The sequence below is a fragment of the Theropithecus gelada genome, chromosome 6 (assembly GCF_003255815.1).
Source record: "Theropithecus gelada isolate Dixy chromosome 6, Tgel_1.0, whole genome shotgun sequence".
NCBI lineage: Eukaryota > Metazoa > Chordata > Mammalia > Primates > Cercopithecidae > Theropithecus > Theropithecus gelada.
This window is the reverse complement of record NC_037673.1, coordinates 67,641,623-67,662,642: the sequence shown is the minus strand read 5'-3', so window position 1 is coordinate 67,662,642 and position 21,020 is coordinate 67,641,623. Positions and strand designations below refer to the sequence as shown.

Sequence of the window (21,020 nt, the reverse complement as noted above, 5' to 3'; positions counted from 1 at the left end):
TACTGTAATTTATTGGACATTGCTTTTTGGCGTTTTGGTTGTTTTTGGTTTTGACAACCATGTACATTTAAAGCTAAAGCAAAAGAAAATCAACTTAAATAAGCAAAGGATAAAATGAAAATTGGCAAGACACATGAAACTATCCTCTTTCTAGGTCTTTCCATCAGTGGTCTTCTTGAAGCAAAGGTTTCAAGGGCTTCAAAGGCACTAGGTTAAGATGAAATTAAGCAAAAGCTTAAGACCAAGGAGAAAGAATATCATTTCTTTGGTCACAATTTTGTTGTGGGCACCCAGAGCATCAGGCAGTGCAATGTCCAAATATGACTGTCATCATGTCTGTATTCTGCAGGAATCCATACAAGTAGACTTGAACAAGGTACATAAAGTGGCTCCCTCCGCAAGTGATGGTAATGAAATCAGAGCCTCTTTCTTTCTGAAGTGATCCTACACAATGCCCTCAGCCTCGCCAACCGCACCCTTCAACACCCACGTCCAGGTGACAGCAGCCTGCACAGTCCACCTGCCTCCACATCACGCTCTTCCCCAGACACACAGTGAGCTCACCTGCTGCCGAGGTGGCCCCTGGCAGGAGGCTTCTTACCATCCACCAGCAGTCCCTTTCTTTGGCTTCATCACTTGCAAACAAAACAAATGCCACGTGACAGCTGCCATTTACCTCCACTCCTTCCAAGTCAATCTTCAGACCAGTTTGCCCAGGAATTCAACTAACGATGTTCTCTTTTGTCCATCTTTGGAAATATCGAGAGGAATGGCACAGACGTGCACCAAGATGCCATGGCTGCTCCTTCAACAAAAGCCTTTTTATAGGATCGGATTTGAATGAAGGAGGGGATTTAAAGGGAGAGAGAGAAGCTTCTAGCTCTTGTCACAGCCAGACTGTTGGCCAGATTCTTTCCTGGGACGATGTAAAGTGGGGCCGGGCCACCCCAGCATCTGGTCAAGCCTGGCAGAGGGGCCCTGATGCGCCCCCACCCCTGGCATCCCCGTGGGTGCCAGCTTTCCTGCGGCAGGCGGGCGGGTTCTCAGCGCAGGCGACTGGGATGCTCACAAAGTTGCATATTTGGGGAATGCTTCACACTGGGAAACGGGCCAGGCATTCTGAAGGGAGGCCACCACCCTGGCTTGTAAAGGTCTCATTCAGTTGCTTCAGAAAAGAAGTTCCCAGGAAAGAAAGGCAGCCGGGTTCCAGCCTCTCTCCCCACCATTGTAGTCTGCATTCTCCATTCGACACCTCACAGGGAAACCCTTAGGCAGCCCCGTGAATAGTTAACTTTCCCGTGAATAGTTAACTTTGCATCGGTCTGAGGGCAGCAAAAGCGGGGGCTCAACCTGGAATGATTGTGTCGCTTATTGCTTCATAAGAAAAAGTCTTTGCGGGCTTCCCCACAAAACTCAGCATGATTGTGAAGCCTCGACCTGGGTCGGGGGCGGGGGCGGGGGCGGGGGCAGTGGAGAAGATTGTGTGTGACAAAAGGGGTCCGCGCCACCTCAGAATCAAAAGAGGACGGTCTGAGGACCCTCGAAGCAGCAGGGGCCTTGCAGACAATGAGACTTTTGTTTGTGTTCTCCCAAAGCTGTGTTTGGAACTCAGAAGGAAGCCTGCATTTTTTGGTTATTGTGGGGATTTTATTCCTTTTTGAAAACGTGTCAGATTAATTGAACCTATGTGTCTTATAAGATTTGGCTTTTTTAGTAGCTTATGTTTTACTATATTCAATTGATTCTGAAATCTCTTAAAGCAAAACGTTATTATCTATGTATGTAAATTTCTAGGATGCTTGCGAGATCTCTTCTCCACAGAGTTTAGGATTCATCTACACATACACACACACACACAAGCACACACACCCCTCAGAGGCTTCGCCCTGGTTTTGGAAGGAGGAAATAGAAATGGCAGTTGAAGAATAAAGAAAGCCTCTGATCTGTACTCAGTATGAAAGGGAAATGATGAGGAGGGTCCTGAACTACTGGTAACCAGGACTGCAGGGCAGGCATGGGCACGGGCTTTAGTCAGGAGAAAAGTTGTCCTGCCCCCATCTCTGCCTCTCTGCTGTGTCAGTTCCCACTGCCGCCCTCTCTTCACCTACCCACTACTCTCAGCCCCCTGCCCAGATTCAACAATGGAATAACTTACAATGTGAAGATTCTGGAGTTAGAGAGAAAAATATGTGAGATAAAAAAGGACTGGGTTGATTTAGCTGAAAGTAAAGTTTGGTCAATCGAGAAAGACCATAAGCACTAAATGTCTTGATTTTAAAGTCTGTTTTCAAGCCAGGCACGGTGGCTCATGCCTGTAATCCCAGGACTTTGGGAGGCCGAGGCAGGTGGATCACTTGAGGTCAGGAGTTTGAGACCAGCCTGGCCAACATGGTGAAACCCTGTCGCTACTAAAAACACAAAAATTAGCCAGGCATGGTGGTGCATGCCTGTAATCCCAGCTACTTGGGAGGCTGAGGTATGAGGATTGCTTGAACCTGGGAGGCAGAGGTTGCAGTGAGCTGAGATCACGCCACTGCACTCCAGCCTGGGCAACAGAGTGAGACTCCACCTCAAAAAAAAAAAAATAAATAAAAACTAAAGTCTGTTTTCATTAGAAGGAAGAAGAGAAGGAGGGAGGGAGGAAGGAAGGAGGGAAGGAAGGAAAAAAGGGAGGGAGGAAGGGAAGGAAGAGAAAACGATAGCAGTCAGAGTTATTCAACTCAACCTCTTTACCAAAGTGAATTTTTTTGAGAGGAAACCTCTAACCTCCGACCCCTTGTGCAAAAAACACTCCCAAGAGTAAAATGTAGCTAAACGGCTAAGAGCAAGAAATGAAAGGTGCTTGGTACAGGAACTGAGAATTAATAACTAACCAACAGGTCTCCCAGTAGCTTGTAATAGCAGCTTTTGGTGTGAAATCATTTCCAGCTCCAGGCCTCCTTTCTGCAGAAACCCACATGGCAGGTAAAGCAAATGTGTGGTTGATTTGAAGAGAACGGGAGCTGGTGAGGCAGGAGGGGAGATGCCTGAAGCAGCAGAGGTTTGTAGTGAACCTTTTCTTCCAGAGCCCCTCACAGAAGTCCTCTCTATCCCTGTCAACTAACGTTGGGGCCCAGAGGCCTGGCAGGAAGGTTTCCCCAAAACTTCCTTTTCAGAGGGAGGAAAGGTGCCAGCAAATAAGGAAGCCTCGCGAGCAGCACAGAAGCCTGTTCCTGAGAGCCCCAGGTGGTTCTCTCTGTGCCCCTCTATCCCACCACATCATTTCTAAGCAAGAAAAACAGAGAGAAAGAGAAAGAGGTGAACATAGGCTACCCAGTAACCATGCTCTGAGAAGCTACAACGAGCAGCTCTCCATCCCAGGTGCCCCTGCTTAGAGCTCCAGAGAGGGTCCAGGAGAAGGATCGAGGCAACCCAGCCTAACAGAAGACTTCCTTGGCTCCCCTGGAGCAAGAACCCACCTCGGCCCTGAGGGAGGACATGATCCCAAGGCACGGTGAGTCGCAAAACCCTCACCCCTGCCACAGAGGTACTGTTAGAAGACAAAGGTGCTAGGAGACTTGGTTCTAATGCCACGGATCCCCAAAGACCAAGAGCATCAGCACAGAAAACAGAAGGCCAGCTGTTACCAGGAAATTACACAGAATCTGTCTCCAGGGAAGTAAAACTCCTAGCCCTGGAGTGAGCTGGATTTCTCAGGGGTCCTCCGCATCAAATTAACTCCCCCAATCAACTCACTCATCTTTTCGCCTTCATCCGCTCTTGCACATCTCAGCCTGAGGCTTGGAAAAGAACCTTTTCTAGGCTGGGTGTCTCAGAGGCAACAGAGAACATGAGCAAAAAGGTGGCAAAAGCATAATTCAATATGCATGCTGGTTTTAAGGTCATGCACACATTGGAGCACCTTCTATGTGCCAGGTGCCATCCCACCTGGGTCCAAAAATGACTGAATACAAGGCTAATACACAGAAATGGGTAGTGACAAAATCTAATCCTTTGATCACCAGACAGTCCATCACCAGAATACAGCAATAAAACCTTACATGTGTAGAGCACCTTAGAGTTGCCAAAGCATTTTGTCCTTCAGGTAGTTCTTTGTTTAATCTCACAGCATTTTTATGAAGTAGTGGGGCAAATATTATCCTCTCTTCATGGATGAAAGAGCTGAGGTTTACTGACTTGACAGTGTGGAAGAACAGGCCTGAGGACCCTTGTCACGCTCCACGAGGCCACTCAAGGCCAAGGTCAGTGCTGTGACACTATTCCTTTCTCGTTTTCCTGATCCACTGCCATCCAAAATAAAGATTTTCAAGCTGTGATGCCAAGATTCTCCTTTGTAAGAGGTAAGTGTGCAGCCAGGGTTGGCTGCTGGTCAGTCAATGCCTGCTGAATTGCCTGTGTGTGTGTGAATGTGTGTGCGCGTGCACGTATGTGTGCACCCAGCAGGGCACTATGGCCTCCCACACACGTCCTGAGGGCAATTCCTTCTTGGTTTCTGCTGAACCATCAGCCAAGTTCTTTCCCACCTTCCCCCTATATTCCTAGAAATGACATTTCTTTTCTGTGGGAAATAAATTTTTGTTTATGCATCTGTTTCATCTCTGATATATGTTCCTGAATCTATGGCTCTCCAAATTTTGAACACTTGTTTTTTTAAGAGAATAAAAAAAACTCAAGTTCAGGAGACTTTGCAAATAATTTTCTTTAGTTTAAATAAAGTGATCATTGCTTGTGAGTTAGACAACGTTTTTTTACCTTGGATATCTTTTGTGTTACAGGGAATTTAGTTATTACCTAACTTGAGTCTGTACCTAATTTTCTCTATACTTCCTGGACTTTGTGGTTGTTAGTTTTCTTTTTTGTTGTTGTCAGTGGTTTCAGTTTGGTTTTCCATGTGCAGGATTCTCATTTGACCTGCTTTCTAAAACCTCTCTTCGGTGTTTCTCTCCTACCCAGTCCCATTCTCTTAGGTTCCCCTCTTCCTTTTTTTCTTCTCCCTTTTAAAAATTATCAAGGCAAAGGGATGAGAATCAAGGATATGAAGGGTTAAGGTGAAAGACAGGGGAAGGAAGAAGTTTGCTCCCTTTTTCTCTGTTTTATCCTCCGCTGAAAGAAGCAGAAATAAATAACATAGATGGTGTTGAAACTTGGGCTCCCTGGAGGGCACCTAAGTAGAACCAGCAAAGCCCAATCCTGGCACCAGCTGTGGTTGATAAGATAGCCTAAGGGTCACATCTTCAACAAAGTACAGAAGCGACAGATTAAAAATAAAAATAAAAAAGGCACATGGAGTGAAGGGCGATGTAGTAACCTGTCAGGGGAGCCAACTCCAGGTGTCTTTAAATACAGTGACCAGCCTGGGCAGTATGGTGAAACCCCATCTCTACAAAAAATACAAAAATTAGCCAGGCATGGTGGTGCACGCCTGTGATCTCAGCTACTCGGGAGGCTGAGCTGGGAGGATCACTGGAGCCCGGGAGGTTGAGGCTGTAGTGAGCCAAGATCACACCACTGCACTCCAGTCTGGGCAAGAGAGTGAAATCCTGTCAAAAGAAGGAAAGGGAGGAAAGAAGGAAGGAAGGAGGGAAGGAGGGAGGGAGGGAGGGAAGGGAGAAAGAGAGGAAGGGGGAAAGGGGGAAGGGGGAAAGGGGGAAGGAAGGAAGGAAGGAAGGAAGGGAGGAAGGAAGGAAGGAGAGAGAGTTCAATGCCTACTCGTGTTGGTGTTTGCTTCACCATTTCCAAAGCACTTTCTTCTATGTCCACTTACTTAAGCTCTAATGACAGGGTTCCAAGTTTCTGATCTGGTTTCCTCTAGGCTGAGACAAGGTGGGATCTGTGAGTGCCCTGTTCTCTAAGCAAAACCTGCTGCAGGCAAAGGAAAACACACATGCCCCTCATGCACAAGAAAGGAGTCTCCTCTTCTGCATGTAAAATTTCCAGCAGCCAAGAGGGAAATGTGGTCCCCGCAAGCCTAGCAGAAGGATTTGTTGCTCTTACAGAGTAAGACATCAGAATTTCCTCACCTCACAGAATGGGAGGATCTGAAGGAGTCTTGGCAACGATTTCATCCCCCCTCTCTTCCTCTTGTTTTACAGAAGAGAAAACTGAATCTCAAAGACGAGGAGTGGCCTCTCAAAGGCTTTTCCTATGCATATTGTGGTCAGTTCTATTGGAGAGTAGGTACTAAAATACTAACACTACCTTTCACTTGTGATGGACTTTATGGTTTATACAATTTTTTATTTTCATAGTACCTCATTCGCATATCACGAAGGTCAATGTTTATCATTCTTCCTATTTTATAGATGGACAAATAGAAGCTGTTGGGACAGGTTCCTTAATAAGGGTTAGCTGTCTTGTCCAGCATCAGAGAGACAAAATAAGCTACTGAACTAAGATTTATCTGTTTATTTATTTATTTATTTTGAAACAAGGTTTCTCTCTCTGTCACCCAGGCTGGAGTGCAGTGGTACAAACATGGCTCACTGCAGCCTTGACCTCCTGGGCTCCAGTGATTCTTCCACCTCAGCCTCCTGAATAGCTGGGACCACAGGCACAGGCTGCCATGGCTGGCTAATTTTTTGTACTTTTTGTAGAGATGGGGGTTTGCCATGTTGCCCAGGCTGGTCTCGAACTCCTGGGCTCAAGAAATCCTCCTGCCTTGGCCTCCCAAAGTGCTGGGATTACAGCTTGAGCCACCATGCCCAGCTGGAACTAGGTTTTAAATCCAGTCCACAGGACTCCTGATCCCTACTCTCTTTTCACTGTCCCTCACTGCTTCTCAGATTGTTTTAAGTGTTTACAAGTTCCAGATCCTTAATTTTTAAGAATAAGATCTGAGATACATTTTCCTCAGAATGTTATAGAATAATCCCAGCATTGGGGATATGGATCTGGGAATCATTTTTGTTTTGAAGAAACCCCGCGGTGTGCCAGGTGCCCTGTGCAGTATTAGGTAAAACCAAAAGATTACCTATATCAGCTATTCTTACCACAAAAAAGCCACTTTCACATGGTTCATCAATTAGACCTGACTTTGAGACTAGAGTAGGTTTCAGACACCTTTTTAAAAAAATCTTAATGGTCTTCTCCTGCTTTTGTATTCCCCATTTATTAAAACAATGTGAATTGTTTTAGAAGATACGGTTTTCTGGAGGTTAGTTCAGGCAAATTCATGCTATGTTCATAAACTGAACACTGAGATTAAAACATGGATGAGATGCTCCCCGTATCCTGAAGAGATACGGTTTAAAGAGGAGACAGTGTTTTGACAGTTTCTAAATCAGGAATCATAAGTCATAAGGAGGGTCTGATACACAGCAGATGCGCAATCAGTATTTCAAAAAGGAATGAATAAGAACAATGGCTAAGGTATATTCAAGACCTGCCCTGGGTCAAGACCTGACCTAAGCTCTTTATGTCTGTGATCTGATGTAATGTGCACATTAATGCTATGAGGAAGCCACTCTTGCCATTTCACAGAGGAGGAAAAGGCGGCACAGGGCAGTGGAGCAACAGTGCAACCAACAGTCTGCATTAGTTCGTAGTGGAACTGGGCTGGAGACCGGGTGTTCAGTATCCAAAGTCCTGGCTTTCAACTAATAAGCTATCCTAAAGGAAAGCAGGAAGACAGATGACAGAGAGTTTGCTTGGGGGCATGCTGAGTTTGAGGTCCCTGTAGGATCTCCAGATGGCTCTGTCCAATAAGAGGCAGAAACGTGGCTCTCATGCTTGGCACTAGGCTTGGCCAGAAACACAGATGATGAATACTTTATTGATTAATAACAACATAATAAGTGACCTCCTTTAAAATCATCCTCACATGATTTTTATGTATTTCTATCCTAATACCCGAACACACTGCTAGCATTATTTCCCCTGGGAGCAAATGTAATCATTAAAGGCTCAAACAGCTTTTCCCAGGAAATATTGATTCTTGGAGTCATTTGATAGGTTTATCGGACATTTAATTTGCCATCAGACTCCTGACATTGATCAAATCCAGGGAAATGGTTGTCCTTTCACCCTCATCTGTTACTATCAAACCAAATCATCAGACTACTATTCGGTCTCAAAGCCAGCTGCCTTTTAAAAACAAAAATCAAATTAGTCTTTTTCGGTATTTGGCTATTGAAAAGAAAACAAAAAAAAAAAAAAAAAAGAAAGAAAACATGCAAATGGCTGACATAACACATATTAAACCTAGAATCTACTGATTTCCATCCCTCAGAAAGTTGTTAGCTCTAGGCCAAGGAGAAATAGTATGAGTTGATTTTTCCCTGGTAAAACTGTGAGGGGGACAATACCATTGGTAGTGGCAGCATCAGGCTGGGCCACAGCAACCAGCTTGGTGATCGGCCAGGAAGGGACTTCTTAAGGTCAAGATGCTGACCAAAAAGGATGAGGCTTAAGACCTGAGCTCTGGTCTTGGCTGAAGTGGTACCTCGGCTGCCACCATCTGTAATAAGTAATGTACAGGTGGACACTCAGGTCCTGCACCCCAGCCAGGATGAATAAATCTGGTCATGTCGTTACAGGATTTGACATATAGCCTTAGCCCAACCCAAGGGACCTGTGATTTTTGTTGTTTGTATGAATCGTGTTTATTCCTCCACTGCATCATTTCAAAGGGTGAGGTGGAGATGGCTCATTCGTAAGTGCCGACAGAATCAGCACCTATGTACTTCCTCTCTCCACGGTGCCTGTGATGTTGAGTCATGGCTGGATGCCTGGCTGCCCAGAACAGCACACCCAGTTCCCAATGACCTTGGTTCTTCCCTCTTCCAGACCTGAAGGGTGATTCTCAGCACACCAGGGGCACAGTCCTGATTCTGCTTTCCTGTTCTTTACCCTCAGTTACAGGCCCTGTCTGGGAAACCAAAATGATGTCTCACTTAAAGCCTAGTTCTCAACTTCTCCCATTTGGGTTTGATTGAATCCCAAACACATTTCTTCTACTTAAAAAAAAAAATTTTTTTTTGAGGGAGGGTCTCACTCTGTTGCCCAGGCTAGAGTGGCATAAATATGGCCCCCTGCAGCCTCGACCTCCTGGGCTCAAGCAATCCTCCCAACTCAGCATCTCCAAGTAGCTCACACTACAGGTGTCTGCCACTATGCCCAGCTAATTTCTTTTGTTTTTTGTAGAGATGGGGTCTCACTATGTTGCCCAGGCTAGTCTCAAACTCTTGGGCTCAAGTGATCCTCCCACCTCAGCCTCCCAAAGTGCTGGGATTACAAGTGTGAGCCACTGCAGCCGTCCTTCTTACACTGTTAAATGCCTTTTCTTTAAACTCTTGGCCCACCGATGGTCTTTCAAGACCTCTACTGCATCTTCAGGCACTATCTTTTGCTATGTTAATCTCAAAAATAGCCCCCGAAAAGCCATCATATTTGCTCATGTTTTCCTCTTTACTATACTCCTTTTCCTTATTCTGAGCAGGAAAGACTTAAGTCTTTTCCCCCTTTCCCTTTAACCTTTCCTGCTCTCTTTATGTTGTCCTGACATGCAGCAGCAAGAGAAGGGTGTCACTTTTGAAGACTTTGATAAGCTACGTGAACATAAAGCTTTGGGCAGATATTTTAGCTCTATATATTAAGCTTTATTTTATTTTATTTTATTTTTGAGATGGAATTTTTCTCTTGTTGCCCAGGTGGAATACAGTGGCACAGTCTCGGCTTACTGCAACCTCTGCCTCCTGGGTTCAAGCTATTTTCCTGCCTCAGCCTCCCGACTACCTGGGATTACAGGCACCTGCCACCACACCTGGATAATTTTTTTGTATTTTTAGTAGAAACAGGGTTTCAACACATTGGCCAGGCTGGTCTCAAACTCCTGATCTCAGGGGATCCACCCACCTCAGCCTCCCAGGGTGCTGGGATTACAGGCGTGAACAACCACGTCTGGCTATATTAAACATTAAAGAGGACCATGCAACAATGTCTTGGCAGGTAAACTGTTCTGACCACCTCTTCAGAGGCTCTGCCACAGGGGATGCTGAGCCACTGTGTATGAGATAGTCCCAGCTCCTCTCGGTGGGCAGAAGCAGGATAAATTTAATAGAACTTTCTCCAACTAAACCCTTCACCACTTCTCCCTCAACCAAATCCAAACCCTATATTTCAGCAGTAAAATATTTATTAAAAGGCTAAAAATATATATTTAGTAAAGGGTAAATACTTGCACGAACTATTGAGTACTGTCTTGGAAACATCATATAGAATTGACCTTCTTGTAAGCTTCCCTTCATATCACTGTTTTTACTGTAGATAAAGAGATGTGAAACCCAGCTTGCTGCTGACTCAGGCCTATGGAGAATCATACTTTGACCAGTAGGATGCAGGCCCTTGGGTTTTAAATTAGCCATTGAGTTTTTCATTTCACCTAATAGCATTCAGCTTAAAGAGCCATACTACTAAAGCTTACATGAAATAAACTGGTAATTTACAATGCTGATGTGTTCATTTAATTTCCACTAACAGGAATCTAAATTTTTAGTAAATCGGATATTCATGCCAGTTGGTCACTGCATTCATTTTTTGCCCTACTGGGATACTTTGCTTGAAGGTTGTTTTAAATAAAGAGCGTTGTTTGGTGATAGAATTTACTGTGCCATAAAATAAGGCATCACACCCACTTAAATCTAATCCATTTTTTACATGTCCAGCTCATAATTTTATTTCCTCCTGGAATATCTCTCTGTCCACTTCAATTCTCAGAGTTGTCTCTTACCCCCAATTTCTGGGATAGCAGTTAAGAGTCTCTATACTACATAGCTCAGTTAGAGGAAGTACATAGTGTTTATATGAGCTATTGCCTCCAACCAACTTATAAGACTCTAGTTAACAAAATGCTTTCACATACTTTCATGTATCTCTCATTGAACTTCCTGTGAAGGTGGCAATTTCTATGTAAACCTTACAGGGCTTAGATCCGAGCCTTCCACCTATAGGGATTCAGGTGATGACAATCTTTTGCAGAACAGGAGAACTAAAAATACACATACCCGTAGTTACACACAAACACTCACTCCATTTCTGAGTGGGATTTACCATAATAGTGTGGATTGAAATGTGTGTGTGATTCAGTCCACACTATTATGTTAAATCCCACTCAGAGGGATTTAACAAGCCAAGTAAGCAATCAAAGTGTGATTTGCTTACTTTGTCTTTAGAAGTAAGCAAATCAGGAGATCTACCTTCAGGATCTGAAACATACACACCCAGGCCATCATTAGCAGAAAGCCCACTGCTGTGCATAAATAACTAAAAAGAAGACACTGCCTAGCTCTTTCCAAGTGATTAGGGCCAAAAACTGCCCCAAAGTTTCAGGAGTTGTGTGTCTGGTTTTCTCACACGCCCATTGGATTTTGCCTGTGGTCATTCTGCCACCCCGTAAGATCTCTTAAGGAATTAAAATTAGGCATCACTAGAAAGATTTCATTTTGATTTTATATTCAACTACAAGGTCTTCACAAGGTCACTATTAAAGGGGTGCTACAGCATGTCCCCAAACCACATTTTTTGCTGAAGGTTAATTTCTTACCTTAACAATGTACTTTTTATTTATTTTAAGATGAATACCATTGACCTCTGGGAGATTATAACTGAAAGAATACATCTGCTTATTTAGGAAAATGTGATGTAGTAAACCAAAGGAATTAAGTTCTGGGCCATATATTTAATCAATGGTTTACTTAACAGAGATTTGTTTCTGAGGCAATTCAACCAAATCTGACCAATGGGCATTTTCAAGGCATTGGTAAACGTACTCTGAACCAACAGACGTAGCTCTCCTGAGAAACAGGTCTGAAACCCTTGACAAAGAGCAAGTCAAACAAGGTAGTCAAATAAATTCTATCCTCTTCTATCTTCTTTTTAAAAAGACTGAAATTTTAGTTTAAAATGAGTTCAAGGAGGGAGGGAAATAATCTGGAGACTTTGAGGAAACTTGCCCTTGAGCAAATCCCCAGATTTTAATTTACATGAGAAGTAACAAGTTCTCATAAGAAAGGCAGTATGCATAAAATCACTTTCTACATTCCTGTCTTGCATTAGTCTCCATTGGGTATTTTGTATGTATTTATATACACTTGGAATATATGCAGTGATCCATATGTATGCTAATCAAAGTTCTTACAATGTATTACTCTTTGCTCTTTCACAAATTAAATAGTATAAATTGGGAGCACAGTTTGTCCCTGTAAAAATGCCAACAGGTAAGCCGGCCCTAGAGAAAAATGGACCAAATCAAGCTCTGCTAGAGCTCTGGAGTATAACTGAAAGAACATAGGATTTCTGCCCAGAAAGCAACACTGAACACCTCATTTATTTTGAGGTAGAGGCTGTAGCTGGAGAAGCTGGAAGGTGAGATGGAGCACCCTAAGTTTGCAGAGGGCACCACTGCTCAGCGTAAACTCAGATATCTGGAAAATGCAAGGCTTCAAAATTAAGGATTGGAAAGGCAGGAGCTGAGCAAGCCTGAGGCCCTCCTCAGCTCAGGGTCTTGGCCAAGCGACAGGAGCTGGACAGGGGCAGGAGCCAAGTGGAGGAGCAGTGCTTTCTGTGGGTCAGCTATCCCTCCAGAGGAGAGCCGAACCACATTCCCGACTCCAGTTCACTTTTTTCTCATAGTTCTTAAACAACAGAAGATGATGCCTTAATGTGTTATCTATATCGCCCTGAAAAATACCTGCATTTCCTTCTGTCATATCGAATCAAATTCATTATAAAATTTCCTGTTTCATATCTACAAAATTGCTCTAAAGAATGTTACATTTTTATTTTAAAAAAGTAAGGGTTATTGGGGGAAAGAAAGTCTACTTATCAATACTTCTTTTGATTCCAATGACAAAGTAAAAAATATATTTCTCATTTCTGGTCCATTCTCTTTCAATATAAAATGTCTGTGCACTCTTGCTTTGTTAGACAAAGCATTCCTTTAATATCTTGGTCTGTTTTTATTTGATTTAAAGAATGACAGTTGCAAAAGGATATCTAACAGAACACTAGAGGTACACAGCTTGGCACATACAAAATATTCTGAATGAGTCTTTCCCTTATAGATGGATGATTCTTTTAAGTGGGCTCAGTTGTGTGCTTTCCCCAGTTTGCATCTGACTCTTGTGGTCAACTGAGAAGTGTCCTGTTCAGAAAAGTAGTAGAGAGAGAACCAGCTCATACTGTACTATTAATATTTTCTGGAAGCTCTGATAATAACTTTGGAGTTTCATCTTAACTTGCTAACTTTCTAGTCCTTGGGGGTAAAATTTTTGCTTCTTGTTTTAAAAAAATTCAATTAACAAATTACAAACTATGAGATAGATGCAGTGAAAATCGACCCAAATAGGAAATTCTGCTCACTTATTTTCCATACGACTTGCATGGACCAGGAAGGTGGTAATTTAGCAGAACGCTAAACCATGATGTAAATGTGGATCCCCTGTTTCCCTTTGTTCCTCCTCTTTCTTTTGTAATGTCTGCATTTTGGCATTTCTGCATTGCCTCTTTGGTTTCAGAGCTTTCTCACCGAGCCATTTCCCGTGGAAAAAAAAAAAAAAAAAAAGAAGAAGAAGAAGGAATATAGCAATTAGCATACATTATGTGGCTGTACCAAAAGCTATACTCACAAACATGTCTGCATGACAGACAAGTGGGCTGTGTTTCGTCTTGTTTCCTGGACTGCCCCGTCCTGCCCACAGCCTGCCATTTGCCAACAGAAGATGCCACCCCTTCCCTTCCTCCGCCATCAGCTTTCCCAGCACTGCGCAGCCAGTCAGCTTGCTGGCTCAAAGTACTACTTAATGAGTTTTTAATTCAGTTTTGACTCTGGAACCCAGCCAGCTACTGCTGCCTGGGGCTTGCATTTCCCTTTACACATCCTCAGCGAATAGTCATAAAGACAAGACGCTTCACTGTTGGGTTTCTACAGGGAGGATTAGCTAGGCCTCAGGCCTCACATTATCGCCAGGTCTTGCTGGCTGCAGACAAAAAAAGGGCTAAAGGGAGTTATCTCACAGAGCCAGGGGAAGAATCAGGGAGACACCTCTGAGTGCTGGGAAGCTGCTGTCTCAGCCTCTCTAGGGAGTGAACACTGCTCTGTTATCAGTGGGCCACAGTTCAGTGAGAACTAAACTACATGGAATATTTTGGAGGCCAAATTCACATGCATTTTTACAAACAGATGCCCATTGTGTACCGGGATCCTGGAATACTCCTCTCCACCAAGGTTCCAGTGGCCACTTTTTTCTCTCCCCAGAGGCTGCAAAGGGGTCTGCACGCTGCCCTTACCTCCCTGGATTCTGTTGACGATCATGAAAAAGTCAATGCTGCTTGGGGAGGCTCTGTATAAGCCACAGAAGCTATTACTCTAGGAGAAAATGTTGAAGAAACTCTCTGAGGCTTAAAGTGCTGGGATATACCTTGTACATGATGTAGTTTCTCCCACATTTGCCAAACCACAGCTAGCATATTACAGTGTAAAATTTCAGGGCCTGGGACTTGCAGCCAGAAGACCTGGGTTTAAGTCTTCTTGCCACTAGTATCATTTGGAGCAAGTGACACTGAGCCCTGTCTATTAAATGGGGATAATAAATAATGCCTACTCTAAGAGTTGTTGTGAGGGTAGAACATGATGGGATCTCAGAGCTATTGAAATGTTTGCTATCACTAGGATTTCTCCCTTCTAGTCTATCTGGTTCTACAGTTAGGCTTTGCAGCTTGCTCTATCATAGCACGTAGCATGCTCTATCAGGGTGTCTCCCAACATGCAGTACATGTTCTACTGGCAGTATGCAAGATTGAGGTGATACACTGATGAGCTTTTTCACATTTTAATAGTAATGTATATTTTGTATATAGTGAATATGTTTAGGGTTATACGGCACTGCTTTTTCATCTAGGATAGTGATATAGTCATGTTCAATAAATGGCTAAGTGAACTAATGATCATTACATCCTATCCTCTTGTTTAGTGGATGGGAAAACTGAGCCCAAGAGGTCATGTGACTTGCTTAAGGTCCTGTTCCTGGTTTTTGGCCAGGAACAGGACTGTTGGTTGTTCTTGGTTCTTCCTCCTGGCCACAGAATCCTTCGGGATCATTGAATCGTATAAGTAACATCTCTATTAGTGTTTTAACCAACTGATGTACAACATTTTAAATTCTGATTTATTTTAGATTCTGGGTCTGCGGACTTGACTATACTGTATGACTTAAGTATCTATTCCGTCATTTATTTATTCATTCATTCAACAAATATACATTAGGAACTTCCTCTATGCCAGGTCCTAGAGATATAGTGGTCAGCAAGACTTACATTCTAGTAGGGACAGAGGAGCAAAAATAAACAAATAATTAAGAAAATTATCAGACAGTGATTGGCAAAGAATTAAAATATGGACATGTGAAAAAAACCAAACTGGGTGACTATATTTTGACCAGGGGACCAAGAAAGATTAAGGTCAAGAAATCCACTACAAATTAGCTGACAAAATTACCTTTTATTTCTAAAGTGTAGGCTTCAGTGGGTCCTGTACTTTGGTTTTAGCCTTTCAAGGTTCTCATGGTATTCAAATAGCAACAGTAGGACACTGTATCGTACAAGACATACATGTCCAATTGCTAACAGGTGAACCCAATTGAAAAGAGGGAAAAAACAAACAAGGAAGAAAGGAAAGAGACTCTTCCAAGAAAAATACTCATTCATGGGTAAATATCACCTATGAATATCACCTATGAAGAGAGAGAGATAAAACTCCCTAACAAATAAATACTAAAATTGTTTGAACAAAGTACCCTTGCAAGCAAAAACACGCAGGGAAAGCAATGTTCACCCAACAGACTGAGAGCTCTTCTGTTTAAGACCACACAGGCCTTACCCTGTCCCTGAAGATAGGCAGAGGAGCTGGAACTGAGGTCCCACCCACCTCAGAATGGATGTCTTACTTAATTACTGAAGACAACTGTATTGGTTCCCTGGTTACCCTCCATGTGATTTCCATGATCCTTTGCCTCTGTCATATCAGGCATGAGCTCTACGACTCATACAAGAAAGTTGGCACTAGCAAAGAGATGACCTTGCAACATTACCAGGGAAGCAGTTCCCATCCAGCCCATCATCAGCCCCTTTTTAAACTGCAAAAAGAGACCCAGATAATAGCCAAATTAGTGTCATTCAATGAAGGAACCACTGCTCTTCAACTCAAGATGCCCCCAAAATTCTGATGCTAAAAATAAATTCATACCACAAATAACGTCACCCTTGTCACAGTCCTGGGCTAGATTATCAACACCCTCACTTTAACTAGGAAACAATGCCTCCTACCTTGTGAAAACCCTGGGAACCAGGTCTCTGGGGTTAAATGATGCAGTCCAATTAGAAGTCTTATAGCAGGCTGGGAGTGGCAGCTCATGCCTGTAATCCCAGCAGTTTGAGAGGCCAAGACAGGAGGATCACTTGAACTCAGGAGTTCAAGACCAGCCTGGGCAACATAACAAGACTCTGTCTCTACAAAAAATTAGCCAGATGCGGTGGTACACGTCGCAAGTACTCGTCCTAGCTACTTGCGATGTTGATGTGGGAGGATCACTTGAGCCTGGGAGTTCAAGGCTGCGGTTTGCCATGACTGCACCACTGCACTCCAGCCTGGGCAACAGAGCAAGACCCTGTCTCAAAAAAAAAAAAAAAAAAAAAAGAGAGAGAGAGAGAAAGAAAAGAAAAGAAAAAAGAAAAAAGTCCTATAGCCTGTAACACAGGGTTACAGAAATATGAATTTATATGGATCTATTCCAAACCTCTGTTTCACAGATGAAGACATTAAGGTTCAGAAAGGCTAAGTGACTTGTCCGAAGTCACACAGCAAGATAATGGCAGAGCCAGGAGTAATGTGCAGGTTATCCACACACCCATCCTCCCCAAAGCAAGAGACTGAGGTTGCTCCCACAGGACCTCGTGCTCTTACAGCTCTATGACCCCGACACCTCCTTCCTACATCTATACTTTATCCCACACCAAATGGAAGCATTCTATTAAGTGATCTCATCTAAAGTGGCAAAAAAAAAGTATCTGATTCCTAATCTAGACATAACTCAGATTCCTTATTGAAAGCACAGATGGGCTGCAAGAGAAGCAGTTTAAGCTCAACTCTTAGGTTGCCTGTTTGGGTCAATGATGGTAAAAGCATGGAATCTCATCCAGTTGGCTACAAACGTTGGGCTAGAGGCGATCACACATCCTCCCTTCTTTTGGAAAAGAAATAGACTAGGAAACATAACTGCCTTATTTACAAAGCTATTTAGAGTCAGAAAACTCTTCACACAGAATGTCCAGTAAGTCTCCTCTCCTTAGGCTGCTCTATATTTTTCTTTTCTTTTTTTTTTTTTTTTTTTTTTTTTGAGATGGAGTCTCATTCTGTCACCCAGGCTGGAGTGCAGTGGCATGATCTTGGCTCATTACAACCTCCACCTCCCGGGTTCAGGCAATTCTCCTGCCTCAGCCTCCCAAGTAGCTGGGACTACAGGCATGCACCACCATGCCCAGCTAATTTTTGTATTTTTAGGAGAGACAGGGTGTCACCATGTTGGCCAGGCTGGTCTCGATCGCCTGACCTCGTGATCCACCTACCTCGGCCTCCCAAAGTGCTGGGATTACAGGCATGAGCCACCGCACCCAGCCTATGCTCCTCTATATTTTTCTTTCACAGAGACCCCTCATGACAAACTCTAAATGATGAATGAAATGAAAATCCCCACACAGTGCACTGGAAGGCTTCAATCCAGGTGGCATAATCACTCCTGAGCAACACTCAGTGTGCTGGAGTTAATATTCTACCCACACGCATTCACAAAACTCAAAGCACTCAGAGAGGAAGGGGAAGCGTTTTTTAATGATGATGGTTTAACATTTACTAAGTCCCTACTATGTTGGGTCCCACACAATGCGTATAAGCAGCAAAGACCCTGGACTCTACCGAGGTGACAGAATTTAAGCAAGGAAGCAAAAATCAAGTGAACATCCTTATATTTTTTTAAGAAATATTTCATAAGCACTAACATAAAATGCTACCTGTAACTGCAGGGAGAAGGTAGTAAGCTTTTTATAAGGAGCTTTTTCCTTTTGTGTTTTTGTTAACTTTTTTTTTTCGGATGTCTTCCTTTTTCTTAAAAACATTTTATTTCATCTTTCCTCCAAGAAGTAAGAGAAGAAGGAGAAAAAAAAGAGAGAAGATGTCTCCCCGCCCCCCATAAGTCATATTACGGCCCTTACATTGAAGATTCTTCAAGTAAATCACTTTGAAAATATCTCAGAGGGAATGAAAAGGTCTTTCAACTGTCACACTGACAAAGACTTTTACTTTTATAGGATAAAAATATTTCTGCCACTATTTTGGTTATTTCCTTTCTCCCCAGCTCAGACACTCATCTCTCGCCAATCACACCCACTTTGCTAGTGGCATGACTTAATCCGTCATCACAGAATGTTAGGTTGCACACAGCACTGAGTTCAGTCCCCTGCCTGGCATGGTGCGATGTGTCTACAGTGCTGTCTTGGACCTGAAGGTCCTTTTCACTCTCTGGTGATGATAACTTAGTACTAGCTCATCATAAGGTTTCTGAACTGGCTGTCAATTCTGTTTTTTTTCTTTTCTATCTTTTTTTTTTTTTTTTTTTGAGATGGAAGTAGTGACGCGATCTCAGCTGACTGCAACCTCCGCCTCCCGGGTTCAAGCAATTCTCCTGCCTCAGCCTCCAGAGCGTCTGGGATTACATACGCCCACCACTATGCCTGGCTAATTTTTGTATTTTCAGTAGAGGCGAGGTTTCATTATGTTGGCCAGGCTGGTCTGGAACTCCTGACCTCAAGTGATCTGCCCGCCTCAGCCTCCCAAAGTGCTGGGATTACAGGTGTGAGCCACCGTGCTGAGCCAACTCTGCTTTTTTTCAACACCTATGGTTTCAGCACACCATCAGCAGAACCTAAGTATGAGCTGAGGGAGCAGAAGTCCCTTGGGGTAGAAAAGACGGGCAGAGGAAGTCAGGAATGCCACCATGACTCTTCACCAACTGCAACTTCCCTGTCCACCTGTCTGCAGAATCCTGGCCATGGGGGACAAGATGCCTTTTGGGTTGAAAAGAGTCTCACAGAGAGCAGTATTTTTCATTTGTTCATCCTTTCATTGGCACACCAGCACTAGTACTATTATTCACATGAGCCATAATAGCCAGCATGTATTGACTGTTTATTATGTATTGTTTGAGTATTATTATGACATTGATTCCATTTCTCAATGAGAGCTGTAGGATTGACTTCATTGTACACATGGAAAACCAGGGTACAGAGGGACTAAGTGATTGATCCAAAGCCAGGTGGCTTGTGAGTGCCAAAGTTGCAACTCAAACCCACATGCATCTGGCATGGAAGCTCATCTTCTCTCTCCGTCCCCTGAGTACCACTGAGTCAAACACCCTGGCTGACTCAGGGTTGCACTCTTCTCGGTCCCCTGGCCTGGGATCCTTGAAGGTGGATGTACCAGAATCTTAAGGAGAAACAACATGTTCTCCCCAGGCCCGGAGGTACCATTCACTAGTCATATGATGTAAATGGTGTACACTGGAGTTAGGCAACTGAATTGTACTATGTTCTGGGGTCTTTCTGGCCTATGAAATTCCCAGCTCTCTCTGGCCCTAAGTCTAGACCCACTCATTCATCCAGGTAACACTTTGAGACCCAGGACCAATGAACTGTCACTTATTTCCACGGTCAGTGTAGCTTTCTCTTGAAGCTCTCCAGAGACAAAGAAGCCTGTAGCAAATCACAATGAGGATTCTGGTCCCTGAGGTGGAGAGGGTGGGAGCCCCACTGTTTGCCCTAGTCTCTGCTTTCTATAGATTAGGAGATTTCAAAGACTAATCATAGATTAGTCTTCTTTGATGTTGCCTATATATCTGTCTCAAGGAATAGAACTAGCTCTGTTCATTCTTCAGTAGGCTTAAAATGATATATGATAGAATAAAATGATGACATCATGAGGCTACTGAATTAATATAAACAGAAGACACCATGGAACAACCAACCGCAGGAACATTCATGAACCCTCCCACCTAAAGGGACTGCAAAAAATAAGGCTCATTTCTAAACAATGTAATCAGCGAGGCTATTTCCAGCCTACACTCATTTCCTAGACAATAGTCACAGTTGTTTAAATAACATCAGCTATTTCGAGCCTGGCAAAATAAATAGAGGCTCACAGAAAAGTATAACTTGTAGTAAAAGACCTAATACCATTGCTCTTGATTAAAAATGTGATTCCTTTTTCAGAGCCTTTTCCAAAATGGAATGAATACAGAAAGATTTTTTTGGTTTGGAATTTTTTTTTTTTTAAGTTTCCAACATACAGCTGAAAACCACCCTTTATTCTCAGTTCCCGATCCATAATAACATCCTCCCTCCTGCCTTCTGATTCCCATTTATGCTCAAAGTGAAAATGGAAATACAAAAAAAGGGAAAGAAGATAAAGGAATGGCTGAAACTTCTTCCCTTGCTCAGTTTGAAAACACATTTTTACCCTCCTCCATAAACACTAAAAGAGTCATCACATTTTAGCTCTACAAGACACCGGAGGGAGACAAGGCATAGAGAAGGAGCTAGTTGGGTGTGATTCTGATGAAGCCCCCATTCTCTACCAGGTGAACACATTATTTCATGTGGCTGGAGGCTGCATGTACTCAACAACCATGAGTAAGGCCTGGATCTCACACTAATCCGTCATGGAAAGTCGTTTCCTTTAAAATTGAACTCAGACTCAAATGTGAACTTGGTATGAAGCTCCTGGTTCCTGGAGGGCCTCTGAAATCTTCACTGAATTTTCACAAATGTTTCTTTCTTTATTTTCATCATTGAATGCCTTGAAGGCTGCCTGCCTCTAAAATCTATCAATGCCAACGTTTTATGGCCATTAAGAGAGTCTAGAAGGCACTTCTTCCTTCGGGGCATAAGTTAAATCACTGGTGTAATGGTGTTTATCAACA

The 21,020-nt window shown here is 43.2% G+C and overlaps 1 protein-coding gene across 4 annotated transcripts in view; it reads right to left on the bottom strand.

Moving 5' to 3' along the window:
• The window catches only part of MAP1B (microtubule associated protein 1B), a 103,033-nt gene that overhangs the window by 29,197 nt on the left and 52,816 nt on the right, over window positions 1-21,020 (bottom strand). Inside the window, exon 1 of one of the 4 annotated variants that reach the window (XM_025386851.1) lies at window positions 565-979. The exons of 2 other annotated variants lie outside the window; for them this stretch is intronic. In XM_025386851.1, the coding sequence (XP_025242636.1) occupies window positions 565-604 (40 nt within the window). In that variant the 5' untranslated portion in view covers window positions 605-979. Of the gene's footprint in view, window positions 1-564; window positions 980-21,020 lie in introns of those variants that run through there. One more of the 4 variants, XM_025386852.1, reaches the window with a different exon arrangement.